At 42.0% G+C, this 25,652-nt stretch overlaps 1 protein-coding gene across 1 annotated transcript in view; it reads right to left on the bottom strand.

The window, feature by feature from the left end:
* Window positions 1-2,375: 2,375 nt before the first annotated feature.
* LOC115793469 (bone morphogenetic protein receptor type-2) overlaps window positions 2,376-25,652 on the bottom strand; it is a 34,551-nt gene continuing 11,274 nt past the window's right edge. The window contains exons 2-13 of the mRNA XM_030748488.1: window positions 24,017-24,202; window positions 21,293-21,472; window positions 15,445-15,552; window positions 15,190-15,281; window positions 12,235-12,465; window positions 10,995-11,109; window positions 9,590-9,750; window positions 9,126-9,273; window positions 8,796-8,932; window positions 6,632-6,804; window positions 5,193-6,532; window positions 2,376-4,176 (exon numbers count right to left, since the gene is read on the bottom strand). Coding sequence (XP_030604348.1) covers window positions 3,923-4,176; window positions 5,193-6,532; window positions 6,632-6,804; window positions 8,796-8,932; window positions 9,126-9,273; window positions 9,590-9,750; window positions 10,995-11,109; window positions 12,235-12,465; window positions 15,190-15,281; window positions 15,445-15,552; window positions 21,293-21,472; window positions 24,017-24,202 — 3,125 coding nt within the window. The 3' untranslated portion in view covers window positions 2,376-3,922. The remainder of the gene's footprint in view (window positions 4,177-5,192; window positions 6,533-6,631; window positions 6,805-8,795; window positions 8,933-9,125; window positions 9,274-9,589; window positions 9,751-10,994; window positions 11,110-12,234; window positions 12,466-15,189; window positions 15,282-15,444; window positions 15,553-21,292; window positions 21,473-24,016; window positions 24,203-25,652) is intronic.

Genomic DNA, 25,652 nt, shown 5'->3' with positions numbered 1-25,652 from the left:
GGTATTCTGGCCTAAAAACGACTACTAGAATAAATGACATTTTATGTTTGACGTTGCTTGGCTTCTTACTGTGGACCCTGCATGCTGTCTCTGTGGATACTGATTCTTTACAGGATGATACAAAGGCAGCATTTACAATGCACAACTCTCAGGTGAGAAGTTATCTGCATATTAAACTTAGCATGAAAAATAAATGCTCCCAGCACGTTCGATCGCCATGCAAAAGCCTGCACAGTGCAATGTAGGCCAATTGTGTTTACTGGGAGGCACGCCACGCCACCCCTCCCCACACATTTCACCTGCATCATCAAAACACATTCCACGTTGTTATTATAACCCATGCTTAGTGTGTGGCACAGGAGCATCATCCACATTCCTGACGCTGTGTATGGAAAAACACGCTCACCTGCAAAATGCGGTCGAGGTGCACTGTATGCAAAGGGGCATGGAGCTCTTCGGCAGCCCCAGCCCCTGTTGCCGCTACTCGAAGATGCTAAAGAGCTGGTGGGAAAAGGCAGGGCAGAATGACCGGGGTGAAGACTACAAGTGAGGAAAGTACTCTCAGATATAAACAGGTAGATAACAGAAAAAGAAAAATAGAAAAACGGTCTTCGTGAGGACCGTAATGATACCGTTGGTGTCAAAATGGGCGTTGCTGTGTTCGCACCCTGCCTCCTCGACGTCGTGGATGGATGTTTTTCTCTCCCGGCTGAAGCAACGCGACAGCTTCAAGCATCTACTGAAAACGCTTTTAAAAACTGAAGAAGGATGCGTCGTGTGCCTGGCGGAGATTTTGATGTGCTGGAAAAACAAACAAACAAAAAACCTAAACAAACATACAAACAAAAAACAAACAAAAAAACAAGACAGTGATAGAACATTCAGAAGGGATAGAAAGAAGAAGGCGGTGATGCTGGGCTAGACTCCACTGACACTACGGGAGATGGGATCAAAGTAATGTGAAGTCAACCGGTATAAACAACACTTCCGGTTATTATTTTCAAACTGAAAAAATAACGCTGTCGGGAACCTAATTGTACAACTACCACAGCTCTCCATAGGTTAGGACACAAAAACACAATATCAGCTATCACTAGGATCTAAAGCTACTGTCTTGCACAGATCCTACATTAATATCCGCCAACCTGCAATCGTGATCATGACTGCAAGTTATCTTTTGACCAAATAAGTATGGCCATCATGAAGCAATATAAAACAGATATACACAATGTTTAAAATTATCAACATGAAAAATAAACTACCGTATTAGCCCGCGCTCTCTATCAAACACTGAATTTCTTAATTATCACAAGAAAAATAAAATAATCCCATGAAAACGCCTGTTTGCGACTTTATTTTGAATGCGCGGCGGTCGACTTCCGGTACAGTCCTGGCTGCTGCCGGCTGACTTAACGGAGCCGAAGGAACGCTCTGACGTAGCGTACCAACGCTGCGCTGCACGCGCTGATGCTGCAGTTGCTAGGGCGCTTTGAGCAGACGGCGGAGAAGAGAGGTGAGGTAAACAAGTGAGAGAGATGAAACCACTACCTTGTGTGTCGGCTTCAGCGTATCATTCGGTGAGAATTAGGAGGGTTTGTTGACGGGGCTGCAAAAATCCTGTTATTTCTGTCTCAGATCATTTCATTTGCATCCAGGAAACAGAAGGGTTTCACATGCAGATGTAGTCCGGCTGCCACGGTTTTATTCTAAACGGAAAAAAAAGACACTTTCGGGTTCTCCCTCATTCACAAGGGGTCGCCACAGCGGGTAGCTCCGCTGATTTGATTTGGCAGATTTTCACACCGGATGCCCTTCCTGACGCAACCCCCATGAGATTTGTCTCCCCTAGACAACTAATATGGCAGTGCCCATCACAGAAATAACACAAACGGAGCTCCAATCATAATTAATGCGACTATTTTAAGCAACCTGACAACAATGAGCTATAATGGGGGGCATTTCTTAATACTGAGTGCGTCTGTCAGCAGTGTCAGCATCAGATATTGGCCTTGTTGTCAGCTATCAGCAGATTTACCAATGGCACTGACCAACACTGTATCACATCAATTCTGTGCTAACAAAATGTTCAAAAATTGTGTGAGGAAGACCTTTTTAAAACAATAAAGGCATTTTGAAGATCGTTTTCTTATTGTTTTCACAATCAGTGGCAATAAATGAGGTATTTCACAACTATAAGTCAAATTACGCTGATTTCATTAACATTTCATGGTTCTAACATTGCCCATTCTCCACATTTTCACCAGATTTCCAAAATTTGAGCTTTGTAGTTTTTCTTCATAATCTTGCTGACAAAAAACCTCAGAGGCATCAGAAGGCATGAACTCAAACACACATTTAACATATATACCCAACAATTATTTCATACATTTATTGAGTTTTTTCTTCCATACTGACTTGTACTGTACCAAGAAAGTGTACCAAGCAGACGCATAGCAATGGAATCAAAGGCCATGTCCATTGAATGCAAAACTGATTACCATAAAAATGATGCAAATATTAATGCGATACATATAGGTGTTCTTTTTTTTTTTTCATACAAACTACAGATTACAAAAACATAAATGAGATCTTTTCATATGCCCTGAAGCAGCGCTGAAAATACAGAACGAGTACGTTGACATTTTAGCTCGCCTGTACAGCGCAAGTAAACAACACATGCACATTCACGCAACGCACACAGACTCACTCACTCCAACATCAGGGGATGAGACAACAAGAAGCAAAAATAATATCCAGCGTGCTTCAGTTTTTTTTGTTTTTTTTTTAAGTTTAGTTTCTGATTTGTGTTCCAACAGCAGAATCTGGGCTTTCTAATATTTCATGTCTTTCAGTCAGACAGCTGAATGCAGAGTACACAATGAGGTCAGATAATAGTGGTACAGTGATTGAGTCAGCCACTGTAACAGATCCCTCCGTAGGTTGGACTCCGGTGATTGTAAGACCCCAGAATGAGATTCGTTACTGGTGTAATTGTGCAAGCAGAGAAGTTCCACGATAATTCATTTTTATAATCAGCTGGGATTGATTCTTTAGTGTTAGCATCCCCGTAAAGATAGTCCACAGAGGAGGATTGTCAGCTAGTTTCTCCTCTTGAGTCAGTTTGGGGAGGGGGGGGGGGGGGGGGGTTACAACAGTGTGTGTGTGTGTAGGATTGTTTACAAAACGACTGTGACTATTCATAAGTGCAACAGAGATTAACATATCAAACAATTAACATTAACATATCAAAAATAATGACAGGATAAAAAAAAATAATGGAAGCAATAAAAACACTGAAAGCATCTAAAAGCTACATCCTATTGCACACTTAAAAAGTATGATAAAAAAAAAGAAGATACAAAGTGAATGAGACGATTGGTATTGCATACAAAGAAACATTTTTAAAAAGTTGGTTTTGTCTTTTAAGACCGTTAATTATTTTACAGAGCCCACTCTCACTTTACTTGACAGAGGAAAGTATGAGAAACAGAGCACTCCGAGTGTTGATTGTTTTTCATCGCCCGTTTAAGTTTAGAGACCACACTTCGTCTTGGTCGCAACAGACAGGGTTAGGAAACACTGATTTCAAATTGGTTCAAAGTGCACAAAGAAAAAAAAAAAAAGAATTCTATTCAAAGTATCACTATGAAACTTCAAACCAACAAGGGGAGATTTAAAAAAAAAAACAATGCAGAAACAAGAAGCGAATGAGAATGCTGCATAGCTGGATTCCATTTAAAGCAATGCCATCAGAAAGACACACAGGAGCGAGACAGACCTAATTACTGTACATGATCAGACTCGATTGTTGGTTCATGACATACTCCATAGCTTCCTCGTGCTGATTCAGAGCAGAGAGCTCAACACAAAGTAACCAAGCGCTCTCTGGTTATTGTTGCCAGTCTTGTCAGAAGGTCCAAGTTCACACATGCGTGTCGCTGGGTTCGCTGGCCAAGCTGCCCCCTCGCAGGTAGATGGCTGAACTGGACTTGGGCCGGTTCTGACTGTGACTTTGACCTCGGGTGGAACCGTTGTTGTTAACCTCTGGCCCCCGGGTGTCTGTGGAGATGACCCACGTGGTGGGTCGCCACTTCTTCAGAGAATAAGGGGTTTTGACGCGCTTCTTGATCTTTTCTCCGGTCCCCAAGGCTCCATCTGGCTGGATGAAACCCTCCCCTGGAAAAAAGGATGAATCAGTGAACGATGTAGCAACTTTTACACCAAAGTGCATGAAACACAAAGACTAGTGAGTCTGAGACCACGGGAAACATGTCCTGAAAAAGGTCTGTACCAAACATTTTATCTATTAACCCCTTGATTATTACCTGAATTGCTAGATTAGTTATTTAATTTATAAAATATTGCAAATGAAATTTAAAAAAAATGAATCAGATCTTCTGTTTCTTATTTTATTTGACTAGGACACCAAGGAAAAAAAAAAAAAAAAAAAAAAAAAGATTTCAACATCTAACAAGCTTTTTTCCCCCTCCAGTATTATTATTTTATTAAACAATTCAAATAATTCCGGATAAATCAGCTTATTAATAAATCCAATAACTGGAATATAAAAAAGAATGACCAAAATGAAAACAGTCCCGACTGTTGGACCCTACATTTCCCATAATGCAACAAAACTCTCCCTTCTGCTTAATAAATGTGATGAGCAAACAGATTTCCATGTGCACAGTTAATAACGGATGAACTACAATTAGGAATAATTAAATTTAGCAACAAAGGGCTGTTTTATTTTAGTAGATGAAATATGCCAAAGAGTTTTAGACTCCAGTTTGTCAAATGTGATTATTAAATTTAATCTAGTGGTACTTTGTGTCTTCTTTCCAATACATTTTATCCAGAGTCAAACCAACACTGAATGTATTGACAAGTAACGTGTGCTTCAAAGCCTGATATATTCCTGAGTCATGTCCATCATTATTAAGAAATTATTAAAAATATGTTGCACTGACTGGCATGTGTCAGACCACCAGCTTCTAACAAATGTACTGTTTCCTCCTGTTCAGTAATTTCCTCGGTTTGGAAATTACTGAACCCTTGGAGAAAATTAAAGCTCTTATTAGACACTGCAGTAGGATCCAGTGGCCCACAGACAACATAACACACTTTGCTGGTTTAGAACCTGTATGATTGGTTGATAATAATAAAACTATTGAATACTAGCAACCTAATCTCACCTAGTGAGGCCAAGTCCTGCGTTGTGAAGGACAGATCCAGGGAGTTGGGTCTCTCGGGCCTGCGGGCTCTGGGCTGCCGGAGCAGGGCCTCTCCTCTCATGCTGACTGAAGCTTCCCCCTGGGGGTCTGCTGCAACAGTCCCTGACAGTGAGCTTTCTCCTGGGGGCACTGTAGCTTCCCTGCTTGCGCCCTCACTGCTCCCCTCCTCCTCGCCTCCATCGCTCTCCCCACCGCTGTCGCCGTCCCCTTGGCCATGGCCTGTGTTGCTGTTGTTGTTGTTGGTGTTGGGACGGGCTGAGCGCAGAGCGGTCATGTTCGTGGACGTGTCTCTTTGATCGGGCTGCTCTCGTTCTCGGCTCAAAAGTGGTTCGTGTTCATCGGGGCTGGCTGTGATGACACCGAGGGACAGCCGGCTGTCGTCTGACCTCAGGGCTCCAGACCCATTGTGAGTTATGGTGGAGCCTCCGAAACCCGTTGCTCCACCTGTCACCAGGGATGAGATCCCAGCACTGATATGACCGTTAACAGTGCCGTTAATGCCACCATTGGCGTGTGTATCCCGTAGAACAGGTAAGTTGTTTGTGCCTGTGCCCCGGTGAGCCTCTACGGCTGAATTTGAGCCTGTAACTGCAGTAATGTTTATCTTTGTCCCCTCCACCTGCCGCAGGTTGGACTTCCCTGAGCGCCCAAATTTAAACCTGAGTGAAGAGGAGGAGGATTCCTTCTTGGCAGGCTTGTTACGCAGGGGCAGACTGGATGGCCTCTTGGGCAAGTTTTGCTGCTTGGGCAGGGGAAAGATGGTGGTGGGCATTGTGGCAGTGGTGTCTGATGTGCCGGAGGCCTCACTCGCCATCTTGATAAGAGGATAGAGCAGGCTGGAACTGCCAGGGCTCAGCGGGTCAGGTGAGCAGAACTGCTTCTGGGAGTGCTCCATTAGGTTCTCATCTGAGCTCTCCTTCAGGTTCTTGTCTACTTCTTTAGGATCCAGCTTTGTGGTTTCCAGGTCTTCTTGGGTCAAGTGTAGGCACACGGGCACGGTGGCGGCCCCTGTGGGTCCCTCTGACTCAGAGATGATAGTGGTAGTTGTAGTGGAGGCTGAAGGGCTGCCTCTCAGGCCCATGCTGGTTGTGCTGCCTTCTGGGCTGGGCAGACGGGCGTTGGCTTGCTGCTGGCGCTCCTGGTTGATGGAATTCCTGTTCCTCTCTCCAGCCCCAACCCCAACTCTGCTAGTCACAGAGCTAGTTGTGTCCACCTGTGTGTTCTTAGCTACACCCTCATGTTCTTCAATGTAGGTGGACGAATGGTCTGTGTATGGGCCAGACTTTGGTGTCATTCGATTTCTGGAGTCAAACATGGACAAAGAAACAGTGTGAAAAACCTTCAGGAGATCATTTGAAACAATGTACACAATGACAGGAAGCGGCTTTGTTGGAGCTTACCTCTCATTGTGTAGTGTTGTGGACATGGGGTTGAGTGTGGGGCTGACAGACTTGGAGCGGTCCCATATGAGGAGCAGCTCTGCCAGTCGTTCCTCAGCACACTGAGCTGTGAGGCGAGCCTCTGCGTCCTGGTCCCAACAGTCTTCCATCGTCTCTTTCAGAGAGCGAACCGCCTGGAATACAGAGTTTATTATGGCTATTAACAACATGGCCAGTATCAACAATATCAACACTGCAGACCTTGCAATAGAAACACTTCCTGGATTTTGTCTCCTACACTGAAGTAACTTTAGAAAGGGAGTTGCTGTAAACTTTAAATGTGAGGCATTATATTAAAAAAATGTTTTTTTTAAATGACAAGACAGGGTGGTTTGGATTTGCTGCATTTGGGGAGCTCTGAAAGACTTTGGTGTGTGTTTGCAGGCACAGAGTGTGTGTGAATATGAGGAAAAACTAATAGTACACCTTAATGTTCTCTGCTGTTATTTCAATTGTCAAGTACCTTGTACCAAATAAATGACTGAATAAGATGTTCAGCTGCCAACAGTGAGTTTCACACAGATTCCAAACATTATCATCTTGGACTGTAGCTGCTGATAGCAGTTCTCATTCTCTGCTCTGCAGCCTCGGTTAACTTGGCGTAGCGGCATATGCAACAGTTCTTGACCTTGCAGGTCTTGGTTTGAGTGACCCTCCAGACTGCGGCTTTCAATGATTAAATGCAGAGTGGTGTATAAACACAGAGACGGAAAATAGGTGAGTGAAGAAGAAATGCTCAGTGCATCATGGGAACCTCCCAGCAGCCTAAGTGTATTGCAGTGTAAGGGAGGGTTCAGGATCACCTGATCCAGCCCTAACTATAAGCTTGATCAAAAAGGAAAGTTTTAAGCCTAATCTTAAAAATAGAGAGGGTGTCTGTCTCCCGAATCCAAACTGGGAGCTGGTTCCACAGAAGAGGCGCCTGAAAGCTGAAGGCTCTGCCTCCCATTCTACTCTGAAGTATCCTAGGAACCACAAGTAAGCCAGCAGTCTGAGAGCGAAGTGCTCTGTTGGGGTGATATGGCACTATGAGGTCTTTGAGATTAGATGGTGCCTGATTATTCAAGACCTTGTATGTGAGGAGAAGGATTTTAAATTCTATTCTAGATTTAACAGGGAGCCAATGAAGAGAAGCCAATATGGGAGAAATCTGCTCTCTCTTTCTAGTCCCTGTCAGTACTCTAGCTGCAGCATTTTGGATCAGCTGAAGGCTTTTCAGGGGGCTTTTAGGACAGCCTGATAATAATGAATTACAACAGTCTAGCCTAGAAGTAATAAATGCATGAACTAGTTATTCAGCATCACTTTGAGACAGGATGGTTCTCATTTTAAGAGATATGGCACAAAAGCAAGAAAGCAGTCCTACATATTTGTTTAATATGTAGGACTGTAGGCCAAAGTAATGCCATCCAGACTACGTATCTGGTTCCTAACCTTTTTAGGGCTGAGCACAATAACCTCAGTATTGCAACAGTATCCAGTGAGGATGTAAAAGTATTAATGAAATAATTGACTTCTGTGGAGTAGAGTTTAGGTAGCTGCTAGATGAGATCGTTCTTGACTTATCGGGTTCACAAGATTTTCAGAATACCTCTGACCTTTGCCTTCAGGTCAAGGTAGCTGGGATTCAAACTTGACTGAGATGTGAATTTGAACATTCTGGGTAACACTGGTCTCATTTTAGAAATTTATAAAATTTAGATTAAAATGAACCTTGTTTCAAGAGGAATATTGTCATGGAGAGGACTACTTATTTAAGAAATAATTGGTGAAAATAGATTGACTGCAGGCCGTATTGTTTAGGCCTCTATTAGCTGATCGCTGATGTGATGCTGGTTGGATGACCACGCTTTCTATGCACAGGTGGCCTTGCTAATAATCTGCATGCGATTCAGCAGAAAGTGTGCTTTGGATAAAGAACGTGAAAATTACACTTTAAGCTAAGTCGTTACCTATAGATTTCAAATTAAACAAGCTACACAAGATTAGTAAGCAGAAAAACACCGCTGTGTGTAGCAACAGGCACAGGAAGTGATTCAGTACCACAGTGCTGTATCACTTCCAGTTACAATGTGGCAGTATTCTCATAGCATTCTCATTTTAGCTGTACTTCCTACATACACACCAGACTGTTCTCTTTCCAGGCCTCAGGGAATTTAGGCCTCTGCTTCTCCCTGGACACCAGAACTTGCATGTCCTCAAACGTTGGGTGGTTCCCTGCCTCCGCCTGAAAGGCCATCTGGTACTCTGGCACAGACTCTCCTAGAGGTAGGCAGGGATAGCACAAAGAAAGCTTGGTTTTAGATGTCTTTGAGATAGCAGAAATAATTCATCAAGCTTGTTATCAATGCACCTTCATTACAAAAAACAGTCACATTTCTCTTAAGCTGCAGCGTTGCTCTGTCCCACAGTAAAAATGGCTCAAAACACACTTGACACAAAAAAGATCTCTCACCAGGGAAAAGGTCAGTACATCTCATGAAGGTCTCCCAGTAGACGAGCCCTAGTGCATACATATCCACCTGCTTCAGCGCTGCCTCACAGTCCCTCAGGTTCACTGCGCCCTCGAGCACCTCTGGAGCCATGTAACGGATAGTTCCCACCTGGCAGACAAAGCATGAGTAAATGGAAGTATGGTAGAAAACATGAGGGGAAAAACGCACACAGAAAAATCTTTTTGGTCGCCCGCAATAAAGAGCGGAGCAAAGTAAAAACAGTTCAGTATGTTCTGCATGTTTTGTTCAGCAGCCATGCCAATTCTCATTTCATCTGAACTGGGCTGAAACTGCTGGAAGATGCAGCAAATACACCAAAGTGCAGACAACTGAATACATACCTGTTTTCTGGTGCTTTACTTTTGTTCTAGTAGACTAGTCAACTCATGAATATTGGCATGATCTCTTCGTCCTGAACACTCACCTCACTTATAGCAGCATTTTCCTCCTCCCCATGGCGTGCAGCTCTGTTCCCTGTCAGCTTCATGGATAGGCCAAAGTCAATAATGACACATGTCCCGTCAGCCTTGACGAGGATGTTCCGGCTGTTCAGGTCCCTGTGTGAAACTGCTGGCTTGTACAAGTCTTAAAGGAAGAGAGAGAATTGCAAATGGGGGGGGATCAGGAGAAGACACAAGAAAAGATTTAGGCTAATTTCTCTTTCATTAAAAAATGTAAGCATGGACTGCACTCCCAAAAGTCTCTGCTTCAGACAGAACACACTCAAGCAGGTTTTGTTGGATCTGCTAATGAATGACAGCTGGGAGAGGCTCCACTGAGAAAAAGCCTTCACATATATAGATTCACATTCCCCTCATTACTAATTGTTCACCAAAACAAGCCGCACTGTCAACAGACAACTAAATCCTCTAATCTAATCTCCAACAATGGGATTAAGACCATATCAAAGTTGCCACCATTTGCAATATCCCACTGTCCAGCAGAGGGTGCAGTGACGGCTGCTAGAAGCTGTGGAAGTCACCACTGCTATGTGCTGCCTGCTCCTGATGTGCAGGACCAGGCAGGGAAGGATGACGACTGTACAAAAAGCCCAAGAGACTCTGCTGCTAGCTGCTGTGCAGAGCTAACAAACACCAGCTCTCTCTTCTGTCCCATTTGCACTTGCCTGTCACTTTAGCTCCCTCTTTCCCGTTATAAGCCCAGACACCCAGACTTGTTTTTGTCACACTCCAGCACAAACAGGAAGAACGTGTATTCATTCAGCAGTCTTTCCTTCATCGGTGCACTTTCTTCCCATGCCATTTCTAAGCCTGTATGAGTATATCTGTGTTGATGAAGAGAAAAAAGGTGGGCCAAGCGCGGCCACTGAAAGTGAGGTTTGGTGACATGAGAAAAGAGCTTGTTCACTCGCTGGTTCTGCCTCCAACGAGTGATTTCTCTGTGCTACAGGGAACTTCACATATTATCTCAGTCCCTATCGCTCCTCTCTTGTTTGTCTCTCCATTTTTCCCTCTCTCTGAGACTAGCTTCGGGCCAGTCTATAAATACTCCTGGCTGGGTGTGTGCTCAGTGTGTACGTGTGTGTTTGTCAAAATGCAGGGATATAAAGCACTGCAAGATAAACTGACCCACGTGCAGCTGCGGTGTGCTGCAGGTAAGACAGCTGAAAGCATTAGAAAGAGAGCAGACCAAGAAATGTACATGCATTATCCAAATCCAAAAAAACAAACAAACCCCAAACTAAACACACTTTCACATTTTCCACCACAATTCTTTGTACATCTCTGTGCTTCAGTAACAGAAGGAAGCAGCAGCCTTAGAAATTGAGCCAGAGTAAACTCTGAATGTCTCCATGCCCTCCAGCTTACCTCCTTTGAAGAGCTCAGTGTGCAGGTACGCCAGGCCACGGGTTACAGAGTGAGCCAGCCGGCAGCTGCCAACCCACTCGTTGGTCTGGACACTCAGGTAGCGACTCAGAGAGCCCTGAGGATGACATGGAAGGCAAGGAAGGAAGGGGACAGGGACCGTAAGAGGGTGCAGTAAGAGCATTTAGTCTTCAGCTCCTGCTTAAAGTAAGTTTAACTATCTTATCACAGATCAACACAGACACTGCAGCTCCCTTAAGTTTTGAGGCAACTGCAGTGCTTTTATTGGTCTGCAGTAAAAGTAATTTGTGATTCAGATTTAAAAAAAAAAAGAAATCTGGCATAAAGTTATGATGTCTTATGATAAGTATCAGCAGCAGCTCCATGAAAACTGGTTACTAGAAATGATATTGGATCATATTAATTTCCTGCCTCAATTATCTCCATCAGTCTTGGCTGGGCCTGGTGCACAAAACAAACACATGCAAATCCAACACACACACACACACGCTTAATTTTTTCTCTCAAAAATCAATCACAAGGCAATTTGCGCATCCCTTACTAAAGAAAATTACATTACATCTGTTCATTTCAAATTAATTATATTATCATTTACTTGAATGCATTATGTGTCCCAGTCTTCTGTCCCGGACTGCACTGTGTTTCCATGACAATGTGTATTAGCCTAATGGTTATCATACATAATAGGTTCCTTTCATTGGCTGGACTGCAGGTCAGCTGACTTGTAATTAGCTGAAGGTTTGGACAATAAGCATATTGAGCTTTTAGGTACATCCACATTAATATTGAAGAGTTCCTAGAGGCAGCTTTTAGCAGTTGGTGCTGATGGTTTTTTTCCCCTCATTACACTAGCTGCATGCTAATTTATCTGCGTATGTCAAGATGTGATGGAGGCACTACGAACAGCCGTAGTCAGCTTTTACGTGACTTTTCTAGCTGGAGGAACACAATTTACTTGGTCCAGCAACTGTGAGGAGAACTACTGGTGCTGGGTGCAGCATGAAATCACATTACAGCTGCTGTAATTATTGACTGACTTCCTTATTAAAACGTGTTTTGCTGCACCAGCTTTGTTTGCTTGTCCCAGAATTCTGTAGTATTAAATTAAACAGGTGCTGTCAAATTCTCCATTCCTCAGAGCTTAACAAATATTTCAATGAACACAGGCAAAAAAACTACTCTGTATGCTGAACACAAAACTTACTGCTCCCCCAGTACTCACATGTGGGTAGTAGTCCATGACCAGCAGGTACTCTGTGCGTCCCTCTGGGCCTGTTCGCTCATCGGCCGCCACGAACCGTGCGATGTTATCATGCTCCAGCAGTGGCAGCCGGTAGATCGAGCATTCGTTGAGGAAGTTCTGTCGGTTGGCTGCAGTGAACACCTTTACAGCAACGGGCCGCTCATCCAGAGATCCGCAGTACACGGCTCCGTATCTGCCACGCCCAATCAGCTGAAAGAGGTGGTGACAGCAGGAAATGCACAGACTATTAATAGATGTCTTTGACATTCTAGACCTTTGGCACTTGTTTGTCTAGTAAGAAAAATGTGAATGAAATGGCAAATATGTCTGAGCCCCTTTGAATCCTGATACAGAAACACAAGCAAGAGAAGGCACAGAAGAGACTGACACAAACAAAAGAGCCAAAAAAAGAAAGACTGAGAGGTACAAACAACCACAAATACAGGCAGCCAGGCAGAGAAAAGACACATAGGAAATAAAGTAAATTACAGGCAAACAGCAGGGTTAAACAGCCAAAAAAGTCCCTAATTCAGTTCCAAATCATTCAATTAGAGAACTAAAAAAACAGCATACCATTAAGGCCCAAACAGTCTGGCTTAAAAGTCACCAGCAAGAGGTTAAGAGCTGAATTCAGCAGTGCATTTATTTCTGTGCAATTTCCAAACATTCATGTCTGGTCTAAAATCTACTGTGGGAAACAATGGACCCTGTTTTGTCTGGGTAAGGTTTGCTGGCTTACCCCCCCCCCCCCGGCAATCAGTTTAACGTGAAAGAACATGTGCCTGCTTTTGATAAGCTGCAAGGACAGCGTTCTGATCTCAACTCCTGCCTGAAAAAATCCACTCACGCTCGCTGCCTCTGGACTGAAAACCACTGAACAGATGTCACAAAGAGGGGATAACATGCCAGCACCTGTGTCGTTGGGTCATTATGTTCATTTCTGATTGGTTGGCTGCCTTTCTCTCTTGTCAAAGTACACAGCAGAAATTTCATTTTCTCAGACAGTTAACATTTTCACACTGACTATACAATAGCTTTTTTTTCTCCATTTTTACTGGTATAACAGTCTTTTTTTTTTGCCTTACAGTGAGCTATGGTGGCCAGTTCCACTTCTTTTTTTTGTGGGATAACCCAATTCCTGTGACTTGGGTGTGGGGGTGTCAGTCAAGACAACTCTTGGATATGAATTTGTTTATTAACACTGTGTGAAAGCAAGGATACGTCTGGTAAACAAACATACTCAGCCTGCTTATGTCTTTTAAAGATGAAGAAAAAAATTTAGAGATTTGGAAAACGTGACTTTAAAAAAGAAAAAAGAAAAAATCAGCTTTAATAAACTCCGTGTCAGGCACGTTAGATGTCTGCAGTGATCTGTGTGGTGATCAAACTCTGTGAGAGCAGAGGCACATCATCCATCTGCTCCACCTGGTGCTTTTGGTCATGAAACATCGCCGCTACTAAAGTGTTATTTCATGTTGTTTTCTAAAAGGTCCGTTTGAACCGGCGGGGTCACAGCAGAAGTTATTTTAAACGTATCCAGCGTCACTGGAAATGCTGAGAGAGCGACCGGGGAATGATGATTTTGGCAGATTTAACGAGATTTGACTCACAGCTGCTTTTCACTACAGACGGCGCAAAACTGAATCATTTAAAAAGGTATTTAGAAGCATCAGAGAGGAAATAGTTACTGACAGATTAAGATCTGTTTACAGTGCTGGCTAAGGAGATTTAAGAACACAGCTATCAGTACAGCCAGCAATTCACTTCTTTCCTGATATGTTTGCTGTATGTGTTTACCTCTTATAAATAAATGCTGAATATTACTGAGGATAAACTGGCAGGTTGCCAGCTGGCTAACCAAACCTTTAGCTTTAAAAGGAAAGCGCATGCTGCTTGCTATACATCAGTTCAGTAGCGCACTCAGCATGAGTCACAGTCAGAACAGACAGGCTGAAAAAATGCCAGAATTTCATTTGATGAATCAGCTTGTACACAGACAAAAAATAGCACCGTGTTGCTTTGGAAATTTCAACATATTGCAGAAATTGTGAGTTTGTATGACGCCAAACTATGATGATAAAACTGAATGGAAAGATTTAGAAAAGTTAAACTGTGATTTTTAAATGTTACTGCTGCCATCCCACTCTCCCCCATATATAAATATCTTAATCAGTTCCTGCATTAATTTGTCTTCCAGTCCTTTGCATATATATTGTTATCGTGGCTACATCCAAACTCTGCTGACTTCCTATTACAATACAAGCTCTCCCACTTTAGTATCAGGATTTCAGGATCCTGTGACAGTGTAAGCACATTTCTATTTTTGTATGCCTGGCCCTGTCACTGAATGCCTCCTGTTGTGATCAGATGATAAAAGTCACATTGAAAAGACAAACATAACCAGAAACCTTGATGTATTTTGAGTGTATTTTTGTCTCTATGCCTTTGGTTTCTCCTTTCTCTTTCTAGCTCTGGTTCTCCTTCCTCCTGGAAGCACTACTTTCTGTGGAGATGCTGAAGACACAACAGTGCCAGCATTCATTTCTATAAAACACGCCAGTTGAAATCCACAGGATTTGGGGACGGAAACAGAGTGAGCCATGCTTTTCAGAGGGATTTACTTTACTCCTTTCACATACATCACCACTGTACCCATTAAGAACTAAAATAATATGCTGGTGTGGAACCACGGCAGTAATCTCACTAAATCTAGATTAGTCAAATAGCTGTAGAACAATTCAGTCATGCCTGTATTCTCTTCCTATTGGCTCATTTGGTTAGTGTTGAGCTGGCACGTCCCACAGCTACACTAAATACTCTGGCTCTTTCATGGGCCAGAAGACAAAGTGATTCAACTTATGAAAAGATGACTGCTTCACTTCAAACTACAGACACACACACAGAAAGGACAAGGAGGCTGATGTGGGGACTGACCTCCAGCAGTTTGAGATTGTCCAGGTCCAGAGAGCTCTCAGAGCCTGCAGCTTCCATCATGTTGAGATTGTGAAGGCCTTGTTTGCCATCTCCTGTTAATACACACATACATATATCAGCAACCATATAGACATATTTCAGCAAACACAACAGCTCTGATTCCATTTATGAAATCCAATCAAATGCTACCAAAACATTCAAAAAGCCTTGAATAATGAATGCTCTTCCTCACACCGTGGCGCCATGGTAACTCACCGTGCATCATACGGTAACCAAAGAAGGCTGCTGCAGCAACCACAGCCAGCACGGAGACTGTTGCCAGGGTGATAATTACTGTCTCTTCGTAGCGCAGTGTGTGAGGATCTACAGGGGAAGGCATCGAAAACAAAAGTACAAATAAAAATGTGACCTTTATATTGGGGGGGGGGTTAAATGGCTGAAGCCACCCTCTGGCCTTTGACTTTTAAAGAGGAGTCAAAGGGAAGCAAAGTACTACAGTTACACCCAGCTACCAGTTCTAATAGGTACAATCTGATGCAATCCAGCACAAAACATGTGCAATACAGCTTGTGTTGATTCATCTATGTCTATAAGAATGGTGTAAATATTCATGAGCAAACAGGTAAAAATACAAACCATACAGTAATAAGATTGCATTTAAATCAGGAAGAAAATACAACAACATATAACTCCCCAATCTGATGCATGCTGAAAATCTCTCTATAAAATGATTTGTCCTTTGACCGCTGCATAGCTTAGGAGAGGACAGACCTGGGACTTACAGATCCGCCTCAGTGGTTTCGAAAAACCACACACTGTTCAGTCTACATGCTGTCGCCAAACTAGGAACATTCATTAAATTCACCCTGCAGAAATTCAAATGGATTTCTGAATCTCAAATTCACTTCCTAATTCTTAAATGTTTATTATTTTAATGCAGTAAAATATTCTGCATAGCCATGAGAAACTTTGGCTTTGGTTTCAAACTATTTTTGAATCTGGGTTCCAGCAGTGACTGTCATATGCAGTTATTTTGCCCGTGAAAAGGCAGCCCCATGGAATATTTGCCCACTAACTGTTGTGAGTGTTTCTATCATGTATGGGCACAAGGACGCACATGCAAACACTGAGCCGATGAATGATGCAGCACATGTTCCTGCAGGTGCCAAAACAGAGGTAGTAAAACACTGGTGTTAAACATAAATGCAGTAATTTAGATATATTAAAAAAATGCTTTTTAAATAATAGCTTAAGTTGGTTATGAGTAAGTAAATGCACTCACTCAGTACTGGTGAAATTTCATGCATGGCAAGATTGTTTTTCAAAAACCCCTATACTGGTGAATACCCACTGTGGCTGTTTTATTAATGGCTGTCTGGAACACTGTGGAGCATATTGAGGAGGGAGCTGTTTTAGCTGTGCACACTTCTTGCTCACAGGTCTAATCATAACAACAAACTATTTGTTACAGTAACAACTCACAGTGACAAAATGACACTGCTGAACGACACCCTGGGTAATGCTAACAAGACAGGTAGCTTAACAGTATTTTAAAAGACAGGAGGGGCTCTACAGTTAGAACAGATAAGACAAAGATAAAGAGAGGAAACTAGAAATGCATTAAAATAACTTGAGACCAGTGAAGAGCTGTGCCCGCTGTTTTTTTTTTTTGTTTTTTTTTTTGGAGGTTTTAAAATATGACACATTTACGCGTCACTTCTGGCTGCACTGCTGTGCCTTCTTCTTTGCTGAATTTCACCAGGGGCGGAGCTTGAGCACGCACAGTGACGACCAGGTGAGACAAAGAGATACTCAAAGTCAAAAGGTATTATTCTTCAGGACAGAATAATTAGTGCTAGTTAAGAAATATTACTCTGAGCTGAGTTTGCCTCAAAGCTGCATTTTACAGCTCTGCTATGAGGCCATTTTTAAGTGACTACATTTAAGATAAAAGCAAAAAAGCAGCCTGTTAAGGACTCAATATATTGGTTTTTGTATTCTACAAACTCTTGGCAGAAGAATGAGCAATTGTAAACCTATAAATGGAGCCCACTATTGCAGAAATTATATTGATGATGATGGCTGGTGATGAATAATCATGCTGTAACATGAAATCAACATCAATCAGTGCATCCATCCAGGGCCCGGGCCACGAGGGCAGCAGCCTAAGCAAAGAAACCAAGAGCTCCCTCTCCCCAGCCACCTCCACCAGCTCATCCAGGGCAACAGGAGGCATTCCCAGGCCAACCAAGAAATATAATCTGGGTCTACCCAGGTGCCTCCTCCCAGTAGGACATACCTGGAACACCTCACCCAAGAGGCACCCAGGAGACAGCCTAGTCACATGCCCGAGCCATCTTAACTGGCTCCTTTCAACGTGAAGGAGTAGTGGCTATACTCTAAGCCCCTTTGGAACGACTGCACTCTTCACCCTATCTCTAAGGGAGAGACTGGCAAATCGACAGCTTTGCTTTTACACCCAAGGAGTCCTATCTGGCTTGGTCAGCTTGTGGGACTTCAGAGGCAGCTGATGGATACCAGCAGGCCAAACAGAACGCGGCTCAGGCAGGGGCTGAAGCAAAAACTAGGGTGTGGGAAGAGTTCAGTGAGGCCATGGAAAATGATAAAAGCTGCAGATATATAAATGTTTTTATCCCTGATTCTGATTTAAACTAAGTCTCTTTTACACTACACTTTCAAAATATGTATAAAAAATTGTGTTTATACGCCATTTTTCATTTAATTATTAGTTATTAATAAACTCAGGCTCTCTTCCACAGTGTGTCCTGTCTCCCTCTGCTCTGTTCTTTTCTCCTCACCCCCCCAACCGGTCATGGCAGATGACTGCCCCTCCCTGAGCCTGGATCTGCTGGAGGTTTCTTCCTGTTAAAAGGAAGTTTTTCCTTCCCACTGTAGCCAAGTGCTGCTCATAGGGGGTCGTCTGATTGTTGGGGTTCTCTCTCTATTATTGTAAAGTCTTTATCTTACAATACAAAGCACCTTGAGGTGACTGTTGTGATTTGGAGCTACATAAATAAAACTGAATTTAATTGAACTGAACTGCAACTACTAGAACACAGAACACACACCAAGAATGCCTGTTCATTCAATAAAACTTGCATTAAGATTTCCACATCTCCTTTATTAGGTTATGGGACAGTAATCTTTGTTCAAATGTATCCAGTTTAAAGTTTCAGTGCTCTAATGCGCAGCCACCACCTTAGAAATAAACAGCAGCACTGAGGGCACACTCGACAATGAAATAATTAACTAAAATGTTTACTTTACCACTCTGTGCTAAATCACCAGAGTAACGATTTTCTGCAGCATTAATCCCTGAGCTTATTTGTAAAAATCTTATATGATGATATATTTTTATGCTCTTTATATATTTTTAATCACCACTTTATTATCAGTTTAAATTGGAGTACGGCACTTATAAGGATCATTTTGTGCAGAAGAAGAGTCACATGATCTGCAAAATGCCTATTTTTATGTGAGTGCACCCGGAGCCTGAAGCAGAAACCCGGCCTAACAGAGAAAGTTGATAACCACCGTCGTGACACACTGTCATCTCCAACTGCGGTGTTGGGCCTTGTTGAGCCAGCTAATGCAGAGAAAGCCTTTCTGTGTTCAGCTTTGTTCGCAGTACACTCCTCTGCACTACAACACATTTGTTGATTTGACATCTAGATTTGACCACTGTTTGTTTCACACCTTCTCACTGTGAGCCACAAGAAGCCTCTTGGTATTTTGTTACAGTCTGCACATGTTTATTACTATTTAAAAAAAATGCCAAGAATTTAAAGGCAATTTTGTGTCAATGACAGTCTCATTTAATACTGCTATGCCAAACTAGGCTAATTAAAAAGAATAATTGCTGCTTAGGTAAAAAATTCCAGTGGGAATCTGCAGTCTAACAGGTGCATGAAAGAAGCACATTTTAAACAGACTAGCAGGTATGTTGCATTTTTTTCCTTTCCAAATAGCAGGTCACTCAGTGCCCACAGCGTAGGCTAACGCTCACACAAACATTTAAATGTGCTGGGTATTCATGTGTGTGTGCCTGCAAATGATCGGGCGTGCCATAAAGAAAAGAAGAGCTTAACTAAAACCTAGAAACATGAACGGCCTGGAGAGCAGCACAGGAAAAAGATGAACAGAGGATGTGTGGGAAGCGAATGTTAAGAAAGAATAAATATGTAAAAAAAAGAGAATGGTAGGCAGATGGTCAGCTGTTTTTGGTTACAGTAACAGATAAAAACAGTTAGGTGAGGTAGAGACAAGCAGATGTACAGAGGCCTTAAATATTTCAACACTTTCCCCCTCACATATACCGCTAACAGTAGAGTCCAGAAACATACTTTCCTGCTTCCGTTACAATAATCAACACACTGGAGCTGCCATGAGACACACGTTTTATCAATAATTGATGGCTGCAAGAGCCTAAGGGCAGCTCTGACTGACATACTAGAATGAACGTGCATGAACACACTCTTGTGCGCACACATGCACACATACGGGTTGACTAGCAGGCTCTGCTGAAATGCCAAGGTCACCAAGTTCATAATTAACAGGAGTGTTACACAGGAAGTCATCTGACAGAACACACGGCATCAAAAGACTGCTCCCAAATATCACCGACAGTGCCCACTGCTTTAAGAACGCCAAGACAAAACTGAAGTATGTGAGCATTTCCATTAAGCTATACACGTTGCTTTCTACGTGTTGGATAGATTTCATCAAGTCAACATTTTATCTCATTATAATTAGTATTTTTAAATTTGTGTGATGTCTTATTGCACTTAACCTCTGATCGCTCAATTCTAATCATCTCATCCCTGAATCCAAGTGAACGTTTGGGCCAGATTTGGACAATGTTTCTCCAGGAGTTTCTGAGATAGATTCAATTTAACTCAATTTTATTTATATAGCACCAAATCACAACTAACTAAGGTTCTTCACTGTGGTGATACGAGTTTAACCCATCTCCAACTTCTAACTAGTCTCAGTGCTTCTAGGCCTGAATGTCATGAATCTTCCTACTTCTAACAGCACTGGAGTAATTCTGCCCAGACATGTCAAGAAATAACACTCTACTGAAAATGCAAAGAGGATTTAGAGTTATAACACAACCAAACTTAAGTTTCACTAATCAATCAAATATTTTAACAGCATTTTTCCCCTGAAACTGTCCTGTCTTTGTCATCTGTCTACACAGTGGAACAGTCACCCGCACGCCCACAGACAGCTAAAGCAGACGCCGCGTAATCCGTGGAATGCAGAGAGACGACATGGACGGTGGGGAGCGTGTGTTTGTGTGCAGGTAGGGGAGATGACGAGCTGCTGCCGCTACCACTCCCACCTCATGCGCTTTCATTCACAGCTCAACCTTGAGAAGAAGGAACAATTAACACTTCATCTATTCATTTTGTTTAGCACTTTTCACAGAATTCAGTCACGACTTAAACCAAATCCACCATCAAGCACATCACAGTCCTCCAGGGGATTTACAAAGCCCCGAGAGTGGATACTCAAAATGCTATCAATCATTTGTTGCATGGGTGAAAACCAGCTCGTCTCTACAATCCACAGTTGTCAAGGTTTATAACAGGTGGCAATCAGAAAAGTCAACTCTGAGTCCTTGTGGCTAAATGATGTAGCAGAGGGGACGCAAGAGACAGATTATGAGCAGGTGTGGGTATGACAACCCCGATGATTTCAAACATGCTTTTTTATCTTTCTGTGAATAGCTTTGCATTTTTTTTCTACCACTTTTTATTTCTTTACTCACCATATTATAATTTTTTGTTCTATAGCCTTGAAGCTGAATTCACAGTTTATCAGTAATTAAGGTCTATGACTAACAGTCAACATTAAATATTAACATTAATAAAAGCAGGATGATATCTGGCTTTAAACTAACTAATCTGTGTTGATTAGCTGGCCGACCTACAGCCATAAATAAAAGGGAAGATGCGAGGGAGGAGTCCTGTGGCTTGAAATTCACAACACCAGCACTGTGTTTAGTATTCAGTTTTATCTTCTGTAACTTGGCTGGCTGAGAGGATAAAAAGTGACGGGGGTAATTGTGTGTCCTTACGAATGGGCTGTGCAGTGGTGGGGCTCGGCAGTGGGAAGTCCTCTGTGAAGTTCACATTGCACATGTCGCTGCCGCAGCAGCAGAAGTGGTAAGTCCCATTCTGGATCTGTGGAGGCAAGTTGGTAACCACGCAGCGGTCATCTCGGCAGCCCTGGTTGTCACCGAGGTGAGTCCAGCAACCTGAGGGAGAGAAAAAGGTTGAAAACATTTTTTTGAATCTGACGTTGATGACTGTGATGGCGTAATTGGGTCACAGAGTCAAGCAGTGTTAATTTCATTGACAAATTATTTTTGTCATAGTTTTCATCAACGACTTTTTTTTTTATTGATGAAAATAAGATGATAATTAGATAAAAACTACCTGAGAGGATTAAAAACGATGAAATTAATTGACACTTTTGTCAATGAATGAAAACGAGACGAAAATGCTTGGAGGGGACGACATCCAATCAGAACTTATTTAATTTTGTGACAGGGCGGGACAAGTTAAGAAAACATCCAATCAAACGCACAGTTGCACAGATTTGACCACACTAGCCTGTGAATTTTTCAAGCAGAGCAGGCCTACTCATCAATATTTTATTGCTATGCTTAAAAAACAAGGTCAAGTATATAATGATGTTGTTTGTTCAATATGTTTGTGTCTTTCAAGCATTTGGTCTTTCAAGCATTAATAATATTCCATAACTTTTAAGAAAAGTTCAATTTTGTGTAAGTGTGTATGACTAATTCAAGGAAACTGAAGAAAAAGTATTTATATTTTACACCCTTTACATTTTAGTCAATTGAATCGACTGCAGATTTAGTCGACTATATTCTTACGCTAAACTATTCAGATGACTAAATTATAATTAAAACTAAATTACATTTTCGTCAAAAGATTATGACTAAAACTAAATCAAAGTTTGCTGTCAAAATTAACACTGGAGTTAAGGTACCAATTCTGTGATTCTTACTTAACCAAAGTCTGTTATATTTAACCAAAAATATGCTTTTTAGTAAATGAAACCCATCTTTTAAAATTGTTCAAGATATATATATTTTTTAAAGAGTCATGATTATTTTTCCTTTGGGGGAAGGCCCCAAAGGAACCTCTTTGGTGGGCACCAAAATATTTTACATGCAAGAAAACTGTGATTTTGTGAAACAGAAAACTAGTTGCATGCTGTATATTTTTGACTATTCAGATGACTGTCCCCCTGGAATGGAGACACTTGACAGTGCATATGTGAAGTAAATGCTTTCAGATAACTTGAAACATTCAGAAATGTGAATTTTCAAATAGTGCAGTTGACGTCAACTTCAATCACAAAGGATTTTTCCAGCCAAGGTTGAGACACACAAACAAAATATGCTTGAGGAGCTTTTCATTTGACACTTTCTTATTTAATCTTTCAGTCTAAGATGCCACAAAACAGAAAAAATTCAAACATCCAGTCTAACCGACAATCCAACACCCCTAATTATTTAATTTGCTATAATGATGAGATCGAGGCAAACAGCAGATTCTGCTTGCCTTGTTATGACTTTTATAGGGCCTAAAGCAAGCAAGATTTCTGGGCATGAAACATTAACATGCTTATTTACATCTTGAGCAAATGCCTTGAAGGGTTGACAATGACTGAATGTGATCAGTCACCTACAAAATGGAGGATTTGATATTTAATTTTCTGTATTCTGATTCAATTTTATGCCCCCAATTTGTGGGTGCTTTGAATCATTTTATACAAATAAAAACATACTTTGAGCACCACATGACAAATACTGAAGATATTCTAAAAAGGTTCTGTTCACATTAAATGAGGAGAAAGGTTTTAAGAGTATATGAAACTTTTTTTTTTTTAACACACTGGCTTGGCGAGTGAAAGGTCGCTGGTTTGATACCAACCAGAGACACAAATTTCTTTTGTGGTTGTGTCAGGAAGGGCATTCGGTGTAAAACTCAGCCTGCTGTGACAATTAAAGCATAAGTGTGTTTTGGGAGGATGTTCAGGCATCACCTCCATCTCAACTAAGTGAAACTAAATGAACAATTAGTCTCCTGTTCTCTTCTGGCATTTCATCCACCTGCCTGAGTTAGGTGCCTGAGGAGAGAACTGTACGTGTATTTACGAATAACCGTGTATGTCCCATAAGATTCAGTACTCGCGTTGGCTCATATTCATATTTTGGTGGTTAAAAAAAAAAACTCACATGTACAGGAATATTACTACATAATGCACCCATACTATATAATCTGCTGATATCAATGTATTATGTATATCACCACTATAATCATAAGGCAACCATGTTGCTTACATTTGAGTAATATTGCTGAGTGGTAGGTATGGCTTTAATATTGGTCAATGATAAGTCAAAACCTGTACTATTTATGGCCATGACTCATCCCAGACCAACATGTTAGACAATGCTCAGTCAATCAGAAGTTGCCAACACAGGGTCATCAATAAAGCTGCAGCCTATAAATAGTCTGGCTCTAGAAAATTGGGATTACCTAGTATCTAGCTACTGACAGCTGTTCAGTGACTGAGGTCAGTTGCTAGATATGAATCCCCACTTTCTCCATTTGAGTCAATAATGTTCAAATAGGACTAATTATAGATTGTGAAAATAACCAGCACCTGGTTTTCCAATTAGTGCCTGACAAATTTGCTGCAGTCACAAAGCTCCACTGAGCTTTTTGGTGACTTTTCATAACCTAAAAAAAAATCCCAACTAAAATACCTTGTTTGACCAGCCGCACTTCGCCTGGAGGACTTTTCTCCCAGAGGCCAAAACAGTGGCGGCCTTTGGCACATCGGATAGTGGTGTTCTCTGGGGAGACCCGGCCTTCGCCGCCCGCCACTCGTTCCACCTCCCACTGCTGCTGCTGGTCTGTGAAGGCACATTCCCTCACCTCACCCTGCGCCGCTGTGAAAACAGAGAGCTAAGATGTACCTTCTCTCAAAAAATTAAAAACAAAACAAAAACAATAACAAAAAAACAAAAACAAAACACAAGCTTTGCAGTCACAACAAACTGAATTAAACAGATGAAAACATGGTAGCACATCAAATGTAATTTTGGATTATAACCTATATATCCTGCAAGAGAGAAAGCTACAGGGAACATGTTTACTCTATGCCGGTTTGTTTAATTACTGACAGATTTACTAGCATTTATTTACCCATTTTGAGCCACATTTACACACACACACAAATATATATACACATATGTTATATGAGCTATAGAGGCAGGCACAGAAAGAATCCACACATAAAAAAACATTACTGTCTACCCACAAAGATGGCTGCTTCTCTCTAGCCAAAAGATCAATACAAATACCAATTTAAACTCCAGCCTGAAGGACATAACACATTCATATACAGAGAAATATGTGAGTGGAGGCAAAGTCGACATCAGGGCTCAAAATGTTACCAATTAAAAAAGCATCAACAAAAAGATGAGAGGTAAAAGCAGTGTCTAGAAGACCACGGTGAGCAGTTCAACGCACATATTTAAGCTCACCTTGTTCATAAATAATGAAACATTTTTAGAGCTGGGCAGAATCAGAAAGAACCTTGACCCTAGTGTAATATTGGTGTTTTGAGTAAAAAAGAAGACTCAGTCTTCAATGTCTGGGAGGCTGTGTGCCATGCCAGCAAGAAATAGTTTGAATGTCAGTGTGCGTTTGTGCGCAGGCTGCTTCTGTGGGTAATTTCAGATAAGGGAGACATGATGTGCCAGTTTGTTTCCTTTACTCCCAGCTCCTCCCTTTCCTCCATTTCAGGGAGAGGGCGGAGGGCTGAAGATTGTTTAGAGGGGCGGGGAGAGGAAAGCAGCTGTACTCTGCCCAAGGTCAAGATAGCCTTAGTGGGCAGAAGGTGACATGATGGAGTGGTAGCTCTGCTGGGCATAGAGCCAGCTTTCCTCTTCTGCTCCGATTATCTGATAAAGCTATCAACCCTGGTCTACTGTGGGCCTCGGCTACCCTCAACCTGGGGGCCCTTCACTGCCCTTTGTACCGTGGGACTGACTTTGCCTACAGAAGGATGCGTGCCGTGTATGTGCAGAGTGGGAAAGGAGTACAAACTCAGGGTTAACTGTGTGGAAGAATTTTATTTTCATGAGGTAACTGAGTTTTAAAGAGCTGAGTGGACTGCCAGAGTTAGCAGGTAGAATCCCAGCAGGGAGGTACAGAGTTAAAATGGCCACTGAATGGTATATGCACATATATGACATCATACTGTGCATGTCCTCATAAAGCTAAAAGCTACAAACCCTACCAAAACAATAAAAAAAAACACTAAGCTTAAACATACCAAATAAACGTTCCACAGATGAAACAAGCATGGCTGTCTTCTGCCACAGCTGTGTTTTC

Source organism: Archocentrus centrarchus, chromosome 2 (assembly GCF_007364275.1).
Source record: "Archocentrus centrarchus isolate MPI-CPG fArcCen1 chromosome 2, fArcCen1, whole genome shotgun sequence".
Taxonomy (NCBI): Eukaryota; Metazoa; Chordata; class Actinopteri; order Cichliformes; family Cichlidae; genus Archocentrus; species Archocentrus centrarchus.
This window is presented reverse-complemented; position numbering and strand designations above follow the sequence as displayed.